The 17,540-nt window shown below is 42.9% G+C and overlaps 1 protein-coding gene across 1 annotated transcript in view; it reads left to right on the forward strand.

The window, feature by feature from the left end:
- IQUB (IQ motif and ubiquitin domain containing) overlaps nucleotides 1-17,540 on the forward strand; it is a 52,632-nt gene that overhangs the window by 25,310 nt on the left and 9,782 nt on the right. Inside the window, 2 exon segments of the mRNA XM_075599899.1 lie at nucleotides 9,858-10,068; nucleotides 15,019-15,194. Coding sequence (XP_075456014.1) covers nucleotides 9,858-10,068; nucleotides 15,019-15,194 — 387 coding nt within the window.

Genomic DNA, 17,540 nt, shown 5'->3' on the forward strand with positions numbered 1-17,540 from the left:
TGTCTTCTGCTCAGGGCTTTGTTTCCGGCACCTTTTTTTCTGAGTGCCTCTTACCTTCTCTTCTTGCTCCTCATCTCTGGCATCTTCTCCTTGTAACGCCGCAACATCACATAGTGACGATTTGCCATGATAATGGGACATCACAGCACCTCATTGCCAGGACAGTGTGATGCCGCGACCTCACATGGCGTTGTGTTGCCATGACGTCACAATAGCGGTACATAGCAGTAGGAGATGAGGAACAGGAGACGGTAAGAGGCCCTGCACATTCCCCGGGGACCAGCACCTATTTTTCCCCCCCAAGAAAGCATTGTTTATTCTCCTGGATAGCACATTTTTTGTACTTTTGCCATCGAGAACAGGTAAAGAAGGAAGGGGGGATTAGACCTGTTTGTAATGTTCGAGGAGAACCAAAATCAGACGAACTAGCAATGAATTCCAGTGTACATTTAAATGATGTCACAAACAGATGGTTAAAAAAATGTTTATAGCCATTTTATGTAATACTTCTTTTGTATACAGTAGCATCACTAAGTATAGTTGCAGTTGATCTTTTAAAAAGCATGCCTTTGAAGTTGTCTTGGAATCAAAGACAACTATACTTGCTCAAATACTTTATATTTAACAAGCTACGGAACTAACTAAATTATATATAATCAAGTAATATGTCGTTATTGTTTGAATGAAAGTCTTGTGATAAAGACATTGGTTGTAGGTGTGTGAACTAGGGTCAAATCCCAGAGTCAGCCATTTGTGACCCTATACAAGTCACTCTGTGACCATTTGTCTTGGGCACCAACATATATGGATAGCAGGCTCTTCAGTATAGGGACTGTGTGTGTCTCCCAAATTCAATATACAATTATTTTTAATTAAATTATTATGATTATTACAGACCTTTCTACCAGCAAAGGGAATGAAGTGGAACTGATCCTTTTAACATTACAAAATAAATGTGTTACACTTTTTGAACTGCATATTTATCACTATATAATTGGAAGGCTAAAACCTGTAATTGTCATATGAGAATTAGTCATTCCAACCCAGGTTTTCAGCCTGCCTCGCTACAGCAGACTGCCTAATTAATCTCTCTGAGCTGTGTCTTTAAAGCTGCACTCCAGGTTGCAGTTTATGTTTCTTTGTTACAGGATTTAAGCAGGGGGTCTTCGGAGCTGGACTACATTAATTTCAGATCCTTGGACCCCATGCTTCCCAAGATACTTACCTCCGTAGGGGCTGCCGATATCTCTGCAGGTAGCAGCTATAACGGGGCTAACATAATGGCGGTTTAAATGGCCCGTGGCTTGCGGTCCATTAGGAAACTGAGAAGTCATCCCTTGCGTCTTCCTATAGGCCAACGTGACGAGGGACATTTAAAGACGAAGGAAATACCGGTACCCCCTATGGCGGCAAGAATCTTAGGAAGCAAGGGTCCCCGGAACTGAAATTAACGTAGTTTAGCTCCGAAGACCCCCTGCTTCAATCCTATAACTAAAATAAATAAGTAGACAAGCATAAACTGCAACCTTGAGTGCAGCTTAAAATATCAAGCATTTTTCAGCATCTTTCACTATCTGTGATATCAGAACCCACCATCCGTCCCTCTTCCTACTTTTCATATTCTCCTGACATTGGTATGGGCCTCTAACCCTCCGCTCTTCAAGTTCTACGTTAGTGTAGTAAAGCCAAAGTTCATAATTCAATAAATTGTTACCGAATCATTACCAATTTGTTACCTACCACAGCGTAGTAGATGAGGCTAAAAAAAAACATAGAGTTCAATCTATGTTATAATTTAGATGACGGATACTCATCCTACACAGTATATTGATCCAGAGTGTAAGAGACATGTGCAGAGGAACAACCAGGGAGCCAGATTTGGGGAAATTAAACCATGGTTTATTCAGCCCGCCATTTTAAACAATACAGTTTAAGGAAACACAAAAAAAAATAAACAACCTATCCCTTTGTAAGGGCTAACTAGCTTTCCCAGTCTCTGTCTGCAGGGCTGGGAGGATAAGCCTCTTTCCAACCTATGACCCCAAAGAGGTACCCGTAAGCAGGGGGCCCTTTATGTCAGTCTCTGGGTCTGGGTTTATGTCTGTTGAGGGGCCATCCTCTGGCGGGTTCCTGGGTCCGCTGTGCCCTGGAATAGAGTGCAGGTTCCTGGTGTCTTGCTAGCAGCACAATTCTTCTGTGCCCTAGACCAGGGGTGCGGAAACATTGCTCGCTGGGCCCCCCTGCCTGCTCTCCCTCCCTGCTCGCGCCCCCCTCCTTACTTTGTCTTCGGAGTCAAATGACGCCACAGGGTCACGTTGCATCACATTACCATGGCAACGTGACCCCGTGGCGTTGCCAGGAGCGATGCGTCACCGAAGACAAGGTAAGGAAAGTTGCGTCGCACCCCCTCTGAAAAATCTTGCGCCCCCCCATTTGCGCACCACTGCTCTAGACAATATAATAATAATAATAGCATGTTCTTGTATAGCGCTGCTAGTTTTACGCAGCGCTTTACAGAGACATTTTGCAGGCACAGGTCCCTGCCCCATGGAACTTACAATCTATAGTTTTGGTGCCTGAGACACAGGGAGATAAAGTGACTTGCCCAAGGTCACAAGGAGCCAACACTGGGAATTGAACCAGGCTCCCCTGCTTCAAACTCTCAGTGCCAGTCAGTGTCGTTACTCACTGAGCCACTCCCTCTCCAATGTTTCTGTGAGTCTCTTGCTTAAAGACAAAAGGTACCCGGGCGCTCTCTGAAATTAGAACTATTGCTAATGCTAGAACAAAATATAAGGAAAAATATTACCACACTCAGGGAACCCCTGTGTCCCCTTCTTCATAAGGTGTAAACGTCTAGGGGTCCACCGGCCGCAGCTCAAACAACCTACAAGGGAGATAACCTATTCTCCCCGGTATGCAAAAGAAAAAATAGAGAAAACAAGGGGAGCGCGAATCAGGAACACTATATGATATATGTATGTTATGATCAGCAATGATTGCTATGATTGAATCCACTATTAATAATGGCCTTAAAGATCCAAAAGAAATCTGTAAGCCAAAAATAGAGAAAAATCTCCACTTAGTGGAAATAGGGAGGTGAAATCAAGTGAACTACTGTCAATACTCACACGGACCAGTGTGAGTAAAAACCCATAGGGGTTTAACTCTATAGAGGGGCTTCTTCTGAAACCGTATGCCTCTCGTCTGGCTGCTGCCCAACACACAGATCCTCAGGACATCAAGTTACCCCAAAAATGATGAGAGATCCAGGGGTAAATATCAGTAGGTATGGACTGACATAAATACATTTATATATAGTCTAATACTCACACGGGCCAGTGTGAGTAAAACCCTTAAGGGTTAACTCTGTAGAGGAGATTTTCCTTGGACTGCCCGCTTGTTTTCTAATGAAACTCAAGTCCTTGGTGCCTCAAGAATCCCCCAAAATGTGAATATAGGATCCAGATGTAATAAACACTTATTTAATGGTAAATAACAGATTAAAATGATCTAAACAACACATACATTAATCTGGCAGGATGTGGACAGGTTGTAGAGATGTTTTCCGCGCTGGTGACTCCTTCCCTTATGCGTCTGCAGCACGCTGAAGTGTTGGAACGCACGGTGTAGTTTAGAACGCACCCCTCACTTCCTGGCCACGGAAGCCGCCGGTGGACAAAAAACAGCAGGTGGATCGAGCAAAGCGTTTCGCTTGCGTCATCAAGCTTCCTCAGGCTCCAACACAGTCCCTCTGTGCCCTAGAGATCTCCCCTGCAATTTAAGCAGGGGGCTTTTCTACCTGTCTGATGAGCCAGGTGAAGACTGGTTTTGACATATGTTTTATATATATATATATATATATATATATATAAAATTTGGTAATTTTTGAGGTTCATCAGAGCTTGCTGGGTATCTGTGTGTTTATTAACTGTGTCCAGCTGGTCTCAGCTCTTTTGGAGGTCAGTGGTACCTCCCCCCTAGGGGTTAAGCTCACCCCTCCCCACTCTACAAATGAACAAGTCTTTTCATGCAGATGGTTGGGACAGATCCAATGTGATCATTCTTCCTCTTATTATAGAGGTAACTAAGAATTTTAATCAGTTAGTGTTAGGACCTGCGATATTTGGTCATTTTCTAGTTTCATAATGTATTTCTTATGGATTGGTGCCCCATATTCAAGGTGTGGTCTTACGGCGTTATACAGTGACATAATTGGTTTTCTTCCTTTCCATCCATACCCTGTTTTATGGACGATAATCTTATTTGCCTTTGCAGCTACGGTCTGACATTGAGAACTATTGCTACACCTGCTGTCCACAAACACTCTTAAATCATTCTCCATCAATAATTGACCTAATTAATTTTTAAGTCGCCTGTTTATTCTTGCTTCCCAAATGCATAAAGAATACACAGAAACACCTTGCTCACCATACAGAGGGGTAAATACAGACGGTGCAAAGGGAAACCAATATGCAAAAACACTGTCGTGTATTTTTGGTACTGTTTATACATTGCTACATATTAGCACCAAGCCATTTTGGCACTGAATGCTGCTGTATAGGAGAGTATGTCCCTCCCCTATACAGTTTGAAATGCAACCATTGGTTGCAGCTAGGACCAATGGGTTTTGTTCCTACAGTATATAATTTCCACATACTAACCTAGGCTTGACAACTCCTCCCCCTGTGAAGAAGCATGTGGATCGCGCAAAACGATCGTCGGGGTATAGTGACTTCATCACTTTGACGGTCACGTGGGTTGCGACGGAGCGTGCATGCAGCTCCTACTACTGGGAGACACCTAGGAACACTGTACACACAGCTATACACACTGGGCATTAACTATATTGCCGTCCTTGCAGCAAAAGCTATCAGGTTGTATACTTACTGCTTCTATTTGCAGGTTATTTATCACTATACACCTGCTCTTAGATTTACACTTGGTTACCATTGACATCTGGTGTACTTTGAACTCACTCTATACTCTATTCACTGTACTAACCATGGTAATAGCATCAAGTACTTTAGCTGTGACATAGCAATGTCCTTCATTAGTATGTTTAGTCTTCCTTAATATGGGATTTCCCAATGTTCTATAGCTGCTATTTTGCATGATGGTATGGTGAGGCTATTTAGCCATGTTAATATATTTTGGACTTCTTCTACATATACATACTCTATGGTGATATTAGTATAGGTTCATATTAACCCCTATTATCACCTTACTGTTCCAGTCTCGCCCACTAGGGGATATTTTTAGTTTCTGTAATTTAGCTGCAATTTTTTTTTTCAACTTAAATTTTTTATTGGAGTTACATTTACAGACATTGTTTCACAGCCCATTGTGTCCCATCCAATTACAGAAACATAAAAGCTTGTTAACCGCCAACAACAACCAATAGACGACAATACAGACAAGACGTATCAGACAAGGGAACCGGGGGGCGGGGGGAGAGGGGGAGGAGAGGAGGAGGGAGAGGAGGCGAAGGGGCCCGAGGCGGCGAGCTTCTTAGTTCGCTGCTGTCCTTGTGCAGCCCTGGCAGATGCTAGATGGAATGTCTCTCTGGGGCAAGGCCTGCCTTTGTGTCCGCTTTCCGAACCTCTACTTGGGGGGCTGTCCTACCAGTTCGTCGCTGTGTCGTGTCGTATTTCTGACCTTCAAAGGAGAACGCATCTAATCTTATCAATGAAGAATCGTGGCGGTATCCACCCCTGGGATGTCTAACTGGGCCAGCCAAGGTGCCCAGACTTTTAGATAATTTGAGCCGGAGTCATGAACCAAACTTGTTAATTGTTCCATCCGGCAGACATGCCAAATCCTATTTCTGATCTTAGGGATAATTGGGATATCTTGTTGCTTCCATAATGCTGCGATCTCGCACCTCGTGGCAGTTGCAAAATGCGCGATTAATTTGTGCGCTGCATTTGACAAACCCCGGACCCGTCTGCCCAACAGGAACACCCACGGGTCCAGGGGGATCTCCAAACCGAGAATCCGCTGTATCCAGTTTCTAATCTGTTTCCAAATAGGGGCCACCCTTGCGCAAGACCACAGCATGTGTCGCAGATCTGCCACCTCCCCACACTGTTTAGGACAGAGCGGGGAGTAGCCTCTAACAAATTTAGCTAAGCGAGTTGGGGTGTAATACCACCGCATAAGGACTTTATATGCGTTCTCCTTTAATGTGGTGCAGATTGAGCTTTTTGCTGCTGCTTGGATAATTCTGTCCCACTCTTCGTCCTCTAAAGTCTCCCCTAAGTCCGCTTCCCAGTGCCTAATGTAGCACAGTCTGTTCTCGTTGGGCGTCACTGGACAGATCACTTCCCTATACAGTCTAGATGTAAGTCCCCTTGTGTCCGTACCTCTAGAACACAGCTGCTCAAAATTAGTTTGTGCCGGTCTGATTGGTGTTTTTTTGTAAAAATCTCTGATCTGAAGGTATCGAAAGAATTTGTTGTTTGGGATAGCTTTAGAGGCTTTAATTTGCTCAAATGTTTGTATATTTGTTCTACCCTCCAGATCTTTAAGACGGGTTATCCCCTTCGTAGTCCAATTTAAGAGGTTCTTGCCATTCAGTCCTGGAGCGAAGTCTGGGTTGCCAGCAATTGGCGTCATGAGTGAGCCTTTAGTAGTCAACGTACAGCTAAATTTAGTGGCCTCCCAGACTCTTAGTGAATTGACCATGGTCTACAGCGGCATTTGCATCTTGCGTACCCCTTGTTTGGGTAGCCAGATTAAGTTTTGGAGTTCGATCGGTGCACAGCAAGTCCTCTCCAACTCTACCCATCTCTGTAAGCTTGGGTCCGTGTGCCATTGGTGAATCTGCCCCAATTGGGCTGCTTTGTAAAAAGCCAGCAAGCAAGGCACCGCTAAACCTCCCCTTATTGTGGGTAGCTTTAAAATACCCTTAGCAATTCTTGGGTTTTTCTTATTCCAGATACATTTCATGATTTGTGACTGTAGGAAGAGGATGTCAGCTTGTACCAAAGGGATAGGGAGACTCTGGAAAAGATATAACATCTTTGGGAGGAGATTCATTTTCACGCTATGTATCCTCCCAATCCATGAAATACTCCCCTTCATCCAAGTCCTGAGATCCTCACCCAGTGTCTTAATTACCCTGGGAAAGTTTGCTTTATTTAATGTTTTGTAGTCCCTTGTGAGATATACCCCTAAATATTTAATAGCGGAGGCTTGCCAATTAAAGTTAAAATTAAGGTCAATCAGTTTTTCTACTTCTTTTGGTAAATTGATATTGAGGGCTTCGAATTTGGACTGATTGATCTTAAACCCCGAAATTTGGTTGAATTTGCCCAGGATGTTGAATACATCATCGGCGTATAGGGCGGCTTTGTGTATCTGTTCTCCCACTGGGATTCCAGAGATGTCTGGGCTATTTCTAATGTGTGCCGCTTAGGGCTCTATGCACAAGGCAAACAGCAGTGGCGACAGCGGGCACCCCTGCCTAGTTCCGCTCCTGATTGCAAATTGGTCTGAGGGGAAGCCCTGATGTCTCACTCTCGCTGTAGGGCTTTCGTATAACGCGCGGATGGCTTGCAGGAGGCGTCCCTCAAAGCCAAACGCTCTCAATGTTTCTGTTAGGTAGGGCCAGTCTATCATATCGAAGGCTTTCTCAGCGTCCAGACTTAACACTATGGAGTGTATGTTTTTCTTTTGGGCCAGATCGATCAAATCAATGATTCTCCTGGTATTGTCTGCCGCTTGCCTTCCTCCGATAAACCCCACCTGATTGATCCGTGTGAATTAACTTGGGAAGGACAATACCCACCCTGTTGGCTATAAGTTTGGAGTAAATTTTTATATCTGAGTTAATCAGTGAAATGGGCTGGTAGCTCTTACAGTCTGCCGGGTCCTTTCCCGGTTTATGGATCACAGAGATTGAGGCTTGTAGCATTTGTGCTGGGAATGAGGACTCTGCTAGAATTTCGTTGAATAGCTTTAGCATGTGGGGAGCTAGTATTTTGACATACTTTTTGTAGTATAAATTTGAAAAGCCATCCGGCCCTGGTGCTTTGGCAGGTTTTAGCGCTTTGATGACCGCAGACAGCTCCTCTATCGTAAAGTCTGCTTGGAGCGCCTCCCTCTCGCTTACCTCCAAGATCGGTAGATTCGCCTCTTTGAGGAAGGTCTTTAACGACTCTCCTGTTCTAGCATTGTGGGTGACCTTATCGCCATTATATAGCTTTTCATAGTACTTTTTAAAATCTTCTACAATTTTCCCAGGAATGGAGGTTAGGTCGCCTTTGTGGTTTCGAATTGCGTGAATGTGGTAATTTGGAAGCTTGTTTCTTAGCTTATTGGCAAGTAGTGTGTCAGGCTTGTTTGCTTTTTCGTAAAATTTCCGCTGAGACCAGGCCATTTCCTTCTCAGCCTGGGCGGAGAGGAGATTTAGCTGCAATTTTATGCATTTCGTCTGATTTTATTATGTATTAAAATTGTTGTATTTGTTTGTCAAGTTATAGTTTAGATTATGTGGTTATTTCCCAGTTGGTCTATATATATACTACCATACTATTGGTACTAGTTATCTAACTGGTACTTTTTGATATACATTATACTATGGAATGAGTGCAATCTATAGGGACTTTTAGTGACCTCTCTTGGCCACTTATTTGTGGTTTTCCCAAATGCATAACCTTACATGTATATGTGCTAAACCTCAACAGCCATTTAAATGCCAAAGTTTCCAGTTAATCCAAGTTCTGTAGAGATATTACATCCTGTTCCGATTATACTACCTTACATAATTTAGCGTCATTAGCAAAAATGGAGACCTTGCTCTCTATGCCAACCTCAAGGTAATTAATAAACAAGTTAAAAAGCAGCAGTTCCAGTATCGAATTTTAGCCCCGAAAAGGTTATATTTATGACAACTCTCTGTTGTCTATCCTTCAACCAGTTTTCAATCCAAGTGTAAATATTTTTACCCAGACCAATTTCCTGTATTTTGTACACTAACCTTTTGTGTGGCACTGTGTCAAAAGCCTTTGTAAAATCAAAGTAGACCACATCAACTGCATTATACTGGTCTAAATTACTACGTACTTCCTTAAAGAAACTAATAACGTTAGTTTGGCATGACTTATCCCTCATACATCCATGATGATTATTGCTAATAATTTTGTTATACATTATGTATTCCTGAATATTGTCCCTTACTGAACCTTTAAGTAGCTTCCCCACTATTGATATCTGGCCTACATGTCTGTAATTCCATGGTTGTGACCCTTTTTTAAATATAGGCACCATGTCTGCTTTATGACAATCTTGTGGTACTGAGCCGGTGGAAATGGATATTAAATATAATGGTTTGGCTATTTTTAAACTTAGCTCTTTAAGAACTCTTGGATGCATGTCATCAGGGCCAGGTGCTTTATTTACCTTCATTTTATCAATGCGCCTATGCACTTCTTCCTCGGTTAACAAAATGTTAGTTAATATTGGGATTATCGCTTTCTCCTGTTTCAATATTTGTGCAATTGACTCCTCCTTGGTAAATACAGAGGCAGATAATTTATTTAATACTTCGCCTTCTCCTTATCTTCAATAATTTGCCTGCGCATCTCACACTGAAAGAGCCCTAATTCCCTTTTCTTATCTTTTTGTTATTAATGTACGTAAATAACTTTTTAGGGTTGATCTTACTTTCTATTGCAATTCAGTTTTCAATTTTTCCTAATTTGATTGCTCTTTGTGAATGTGGTAGCATAATGTCTCTTGTCTACATAATGGTGCGTGGCTTTGGTTATTGAATCCATTAATAATGTTACAAACAAAACCTAATTCTCATTATGAAAAAGAGAAAAGGAGTCTCCTGTGTTCACGTCATTTAGGTAATAGTGATACAGACCTATTTGCGACGTTTCCATGCCAGAACAGTGGTGCAGCAATTGAGAGAACAGAGGAGGCTGAGGCTGGAATGGGAAGAGAAAGAGGAACTAAGGAAAAGAAAAGAGAAAGAAGATCGCTTGAGAAGAGATTTTGAGCGCCGAATGAATCCAAAAACAAAGGAAGATTTTGAACTTCTCTATCATGCACTGGAACGTAAGTATATTTTATGTTTTACATATGCAGGGTGGGAAAAATACTTCTCATCAGCTCTTTGTACAGTTCTTATATAGACTGCTGTTGTATGGCTTACTCTCATCAGTCAATTCTAAATGACTGCATTTGTTCTGTGCTATAAGGAAATGTTAAGACTATCTTGCCCTCCTCTCTGTGCCCCAAACACGTTATCTGGGTGGAATACTGAGAGGTAATAGTCAATCATCCATTCAGCTGACTTTACTATCTTGCACATTACATTCTTAAAACCGTATATGCTGAATTAAGAGTTCAAGATCAGTTTTTAAAATACTGTAAGCCACTTTCTTAATACTTTAGAAATCTCGGAGGTTATGGGTTAATTGAATAATTTGTGCCTGTAGTCTGATGTTAAAGGAACGTTACACCCTTTTTTTAGAATTTTGCCTCAAAATAGTTACAAAGGCATACAGTACTTTAAAGCCTCAATCCCGCCCAATAAACGAAAATTAGATTATATGAATCCAATATTTCATATTGAGCTAATTTATTTCTAACTTTTCATTTTTTGAACTAAAGTTTATTGAACAAGTTAAAGAAAGTTATAGGCCCATAATTACTTGGAGGTTTCAGCGACACCTTGTGCTACCGGAAGACAAAACAAATGGCGTGCTCGCTTCAACGTAAAGTAAATGAGGACTGGTAAGGTGCACTAAGGATGATTACATACAATATATAGCACGTGAGAAAAAAAACAAGCCCTATTGGGTGCACTCAGTACTTGTGGGATGAGATATTGAGTGGTAATAGAGTTAAAATCTAACTTTTATTACACGTGTATAAAATAAATGGGGAAAGGTACAAATAACAAAAATAAAAGCAAAAGCAGAGAATGTTTGTCGCAAACCACTGATGTCACAACTAGGGGTCGCCTAGTTGTGACGTCAGTGATCTGCGTCAAACATTCTGGACAGTTACTTTGATGCTACGGTATCCCGCTCCATACCTATGCACGGTTGTTGTAATCTCCATGTTGCCTGATAGACCTCTGATCATCACATTAGAATCCCAGATTTTATATTTTGTTCTATTTTACTGTAACTTTGTAGCTCAGGTCAGTGTGGATATTACTGGGAGTCATGGGATGTGTACCATATAGCCTTACCTTGGAGCGTTACCCCAGCTGTGATTCAATTCACAGATTTTTATGTGACAACACATCCACTTAGAGCTTACTTCTTTGTGCAGGCTCCCCTCTGCAAGGAGCTCTCGTTTATTTACCACTCGGCACAGTGTTGTTTCGATCGAGTGCCGTTATACAACTGGGGTACTGATTTGGATTTGTCCTTACCATCGGTCTATTGTGACCCTGTCACAGCTCATGCTCATACCCAGTCATGCAGGATAGTTCCTCCCTGATGACTTCACGGGTACACGAATATTCAGCTATCCTCACACCTGCCAAATTTATGAAAGTTGCTTTGGGCGGCTACTAGTTGGATTTTTTAGTCCTCTAACCAGACCTCCACACATTGACTCCTGCTCTAGCTTTTATTTTATTTTTGTTATACAGTATACCTTTGAGTAAATATGAGAGTCAAATACTCCTGTAATATATGTCACATGCACACTATATTCAACTACCTTGATTGTTAAATCCATCGCACTCTGAGATTTATTTAGTGGATGTGTCCGTCTTTATGGGCGCACATAACTGTGTAAAAAGGATACCGTTTTTACCTACTCAATGTTTGTAAATTCACTCCGGCCTTTTTATCTGGTAAAAAAAACGTTGTGTTAACTGAGATCATTCACAAAGATAACTACATCATATCTTGCAGACTTGGACTTAGAAAGAGTTAAACTACAGTTGCTTGCTATAAGTGTGATTCATTTGTTGTTCTCTCTGCATACATAAAAGCATTTCTTCATCACTGGTAAAAGTGAGACGTTTATAAGTTTTGTCTTACTCCACATAGAATTTTAATTAAAAAACATTGCAGTGCCAATATATAATCATGCTATTGAAATTATCTGCCTAGAACCACAAGCCTAACTAAATCAATCATCAAAGCAGCATCATTACTATCTTTGAAGCAAAATCTTCAACAAAGTAATGCCGCAGGAGTTCCTGTGAGGATATTTGATTGAGCACTGAAACAAAAACTTATGAAACTAGTTTTCTTTAGAAAAAATACTTGCCTTTCAAACAAATAAATAGCTTCTACCTGATTCTCCTATTGTGAAGTTGTGTCCAATTTAAAAAAAAATACCTGAATACATTTTTTCCCTCTGTTAAATTTGATTATAATTTGTATGTGTCATCGTATCCAAGCAAAAAACAATGTACAGTACCTTCATCCACTTCAATTATATTCACATTTTTTTTTGCGAATACATCAGAAGCAGTTATATTTGACGTAGTTCGTTAGCCAGAGAGATTAAAGTAATAATCCCACCCAAACACTTTTTTTTACTGCATTGTAACCGGGCGTCCTTCAAAACTGAACTGTGTTGTTTTAGCCATGGGGACCCATTAGTTCACTAGATACTTACTGGTTTATTTATTGGTGTTACCACCTGGGTATTTAAATGTCAGTATAATAGGAAGCCAGAAATTATGTCTTTCCATTGCCCGCTAGATTTGGTGGCCATATTGAATTCCAGGGGAAGAGAACACTGGTTACTACACTGATAAGTATCATGGGAACCGGCCGGCCCCCAAAGTAAAAGATTTCACAGTTAAGGTCCGGAAGACCCACCGATTCCAGTGCTGAAAAAAAAAGCAAACTTGCTGCTTTATATCATTTAAACAAATGTAACGTTTATTATAATTATGCAAATTCTATAGACTGTATTTGCTTCTGCGCTTTTAAATATACGGTTTATTTTCATAATTCTAAGTTCAACGTCAGGATATTGCGCCTCTCTAGCTGTCAGGACTGGCAAACTGTCAGATATTGGTTTACAGGTGTAGCGCACCTTCCCCCATCCCCTAGGAGATATGGTGGCAAGTGGGTGTGTGTGCTGCTTTACCTGTGGCTCACACGAGGTCTGAGCCTCCGCAGCTGGGAGCCTGGGTTGTACCCGAGTCATCACTTGGTAGCACCTCTTCCTTCACGTCAAACTCCTCTCCTACTCCTAGCATGGATGCCTTAGCTCTATTGGCGATCCTGCCCCACATGGTTAGCAGCCCCTGAGGCTGCTGGGACCTCTAGTCCCATGCAGAGCCGTCTGTAATGGCCGCCTCACTCTGTTCTATGGCGCATGCATGAGGATCGCACTGCGCATGCCTGAGCAGTCAACATGGCGGTGCCTGGCTTACCCGGGCCGCCACAGAGCACTGGTGCTCCAATTGATAGCCTGCAACCTCCCCCGCCTGGCACCGAGGTAAGGGGAGGGGGGGGGGGGAAGCTCGGCTACAAGTGATTAGGCCCCTTAGTCTTAACTGTCATCACAAAGCCCACATTTGCGCGACTGCAGAGCATTCTTATGGGAATGTTGACGTTAAAAAAACCTGTTTATCATAGCCATCACATCACCGTGAAACAATTGGAGAGTAGCAGGCACTATGATCAAAGCAAGGAGTGCGTGAGATTATCCTGGGGGGAGGCGGGGGTGGTTGCAGAGGTCCCAAGTTCTTCCCTAAGGCATTTAAATTAAATGCTGGAGGATTGCGTGAGGCCTCTGTAACTCACTTACCGGGATTAAGATGCGTGGTGTGACGTACAGTGTAACACAGTATCTGCATACAATAATAAGGGTTTTGCTTATCTCAGTCCTTTTGGAGCAGACGTCCCTGCTTCAGCACGGTCTCTCCCCCTTTCTTCCTAAGGGAACTCAGTCCACGTCGAACCCAGAGAAACTCCTGTGTAGGTCCTCTATTCCAGCTTCCACAGCTAGGGAGCACTTCTATCTCGCCCCTTCTCTGGGGAAAACAGTCTCTCAGCATAGCAGCTTTCAGTCTGCCCTTGTTCACTCAGACCAGACTGATTAACTCCATTAGTTAGCAGCTGCTACTGGCTTCTCTTTGAGGAATTAACTCTCTGTGGACGGGAAAGCACACTTACTGAACTGTTCCAGTCCCTAGAGGACAGTGAACACAAAAAAAAGCCTTTAGATTACAAAAACAACATCAAAGGAATGTGTGCTTTTGTGGGTCACCTTTTTGGTGTTCCCTTCATTATTATTTTTTGTTTATTAATTTTTTAAGACATAGATATATATACATATACATAGATATATATACATATACACACACACACACACAAGGGTTTGCCATTGAATATTTATGGGAGATTATTATCCTTTATCCTTATTTATTGGGCAGGTTCAAAGTGTGCCCATTGCCATTGGGATTGTACAGAAGGAGAGACGTGTTTGACTCACTGTCATTTTCTTTATCTGGAATCCTTCCATTGCAGTGGGCATACAGGTATTTCCCCTACTCTTGAGTCTTTAACTATGTCTATTACATATTACAGGGAAATCCAAAGTCTGTCTGCAGATAGATTAGAGGAGGAGTTACTTATAGGAGGAGCCACCTGCAGAAAGATTTCCTGTCCTATCGGAAACAGATGGCGCCCTCTGCCGTGGAAGGTTTCCAGGAAAAGAAAATAACTGAAACAATATCCTTTTTTTCCTTTGAAATACAGTATGTGTGTGTAACAAGGGACAAATTAAAAAGGGACTGCTGATCACATATGTTGTTTGAAAAAGAAGATCTGTGGACCACATCCAGTACAAGCAGAACACAAAAATAAAAAGTTTTAATATTAGAAATATCCAACTTGCACATTTTACTATTTCAGGAGAAAATCTGGGGCCCAAAACATTTTGTATATTTATGTGGGATTCAATATTAGTATTGATATTTCATTTTATGTGTGTGCTGTTTTAAAAAAAAAAAGTTACTTTATGTATAATATATTTGTATCTGTGCTCTTAAAAATGATATTTTATCATTTCTAGTATGGAGACTGGAAGAAGTGGATCGCATTAACCAATCTTACACTGGTGCCGAAAGGAAAGCAGCCCTATGTGCTCTTCTAGAGCAGGAAACACAGTTGATAGCCTCTATTGGAAGGCACAAAATAGATGCAGATGAAGAAAACCAGCAAACGGCCATACAGTTCCTTTTGAACAAGGTCAGTAAAGTTTTAACTTGGACATAGAGGAAATGTAAATGAAGCAACATTGTACTTCAAAACCGTCTTTTACCGCAGATTCCAGCAAACAAGTGTTATACTAAAGGAGCTAATGAGGGATTTTGATGTGTCATAATACCATTATTTCTATGGTCTTGACATATTATTTACCTAATAACCTAAAGATATATAAAAAATGATGGCAATAACGATTGACAATGGCTTTTGTTATAGACCAAAAAAAATGGCATATACAAATATAAAAATGTATTAACCCCTTAATAACTGCAGTGGTCATGAAGACATGAACGCTGCATGCCTTCATAACCATCATATCACATTTCACTGAATATACAGCAATGTGCATAACCATAAAGCAATAATAAATATCACTACATTTTAAAACATTCAAAGTTTCCTCTGTTTAGATAATGACAACTTTTATAGGAACCCTACTGTAATTATAGAAGCTTGCCAGAAACTCTCCACTAATGTCCCCTTTTCCACACTGTAGAAGCCTCTCTATGGTTGGGAATAAGGTTAGCTGGTAAGGATGATCACCACAAAAAAACCAATATGGCAGACCAAGTAATACAGCTAAACCCCGTTATAACGCGGTCCTCGGGGTCCACCCCGAGACCACCGCGTTACTAACGGGGTCGCGCTAATTTAAAAAAAAAAATGGCCGCCGCATCAGTGTTTTTACCCGCGGTCCCGGCTTCCCCCTGCCACCGCGTGACAGGAGATGGGAGGGGGGATTCCCCTCCGGTTCCGGCTCCCCCTGCCACCGCGTGACAGGAGATGGGAGGGGGGATTCCCCTCCGGTCCGGCTCCCCCTGCCACCGCGTGACAGGAGATGGGAGGGGGGATTCCCCTCCGGTCCGGCTCCCCCTGCCACCGCGTGACAGGAGATGGGAGGGGGGATTCCCCTCCGGTCCGGCTCCCCCCGCCGCAGCACAGGGCCCTCGCGCCGCAATACAGGGCCCCCTGGCCCTGCCGTAGCGCATGGTCGTCCTGCCCTCCCCCCCCCCCCCCATGCCCCCCCGCGCTGCACCGGGCCATCCCACCAGCCCCCGCAGCATCGGGGGCCCCCGCAGCAGCCATCATCCCCCTCAGCAGCCATCATCCCCCTCCACCGCAGCACCACCCCCACCCTGCAGCCACATGCCTCAAAAATCATCCCCAAGGTAAGGTAAGGCTGATTTATGTATAAGTGTAGTGTGTGTGTGTGTGTGTGTGTCAGTGTGAGCAGTGTGTGTGCAGTGTGCAATGAGCAGTGTGTGCAGTGTGTGCAGTGTGAGCAATGAGCAGTGTGTGTCAGTGTGTGAGCAGTGTGTCAGTGTGTGTGCAGTGTGAGCAGTGTGTCAGTGTGTGCAGTGTGAGCAATGAGCAGTGTGTGTCAGTGTGAGCAGTGTGTGTGCAGTGTGAGCAATGAGCAGTGTGTCAGTGTGTGCAGTGTGAGCAATGAGCAGTGTGTGTGTAGTGTGCAGTGTGTGTCAGTGTGTGTGCAGTGTGAGCAGTGTGTCAGTGTGTGCAGTGTGAGCAATGAGCAGTGTGTGTCAGTGTGAGCAGTGTGTGTGCAGTGTGAGCAATGAGCAGTGTGTCAGTGTGTGCAGTGTGAGCAATGAGCAGTGTGTGTGCAGTGTGCAGTGTGTGTCAGTGTGAGCAGTGTGTGTGCAGTGTGTCAGTGTGTGCAGTGTGAGCAATGAGCAGTGTGTGTCAGTGTGAGCAGAGTGTGAGCAGTGTGTGTGCAGTGTGAGCAATGAGCAGTGTGTCAGTGTGTGTGCAGTGTGAGCAGTGTGTGTGCAGTGTGAGGTGTGTGCAGTGTGAGCAATGAGCAGTGTGAGCAATGAGCAGTGTGTGTCAGTGTGAGCAGTGTGTGTGCAGTGTGAGCAATGAGCAGTGTGCAGTGTGTGTGCAGTGTGTGTGCAGTGTGCAGTGTGTGCAGTGTGTGTGCAGTGTGTGTGTAGTGTGTCAGTGTGTGCAGTGTGAGCAGTGTGCAGTGTGAGCAATGAGCAGTGTGTGTGCAGTGAGTGTGTGCAGTGTGTGCAGTGTGTGCAGTGTGTGCAGTGTGTGCAGTGTGTGCAGTGTGTGCAGTGTGTGCAGTGTGCAAAAAAAAAAAAAAAAATTTTTTTTTTTTTTTTTTTTAAACGGGAGCCATGGGAAAACCGCGTTATAACCGAATCACGGTATAGCGAGGCGCGTTATAACGGGGTTTAGCTGTACTTGGAAAAAGCTCACAGCTCTTTAAATATTGTGAAAACCTTTGTTTTTCCTAAGCTTGTTGCATGCTAAACTGGAAGGTAATGACCTCCATGTACTATTTGTGTTGCACATTATGTTATA

Source organism: Ascaphus truei, chromosome 5, assembly GCF_040206685.1.
Source record: "Ascaphus truei isolate aAscTru1 chromosome 5, aAscTru1.hap1, whole genome shotgun sequence".
NCBI classification, from domain to species: domain Eukaryota; kingdom Metazoa; phylum Chordata; class Amphibia; order Anura; family Ascaphidae; genus Ascaphus; species Ascaphus truei.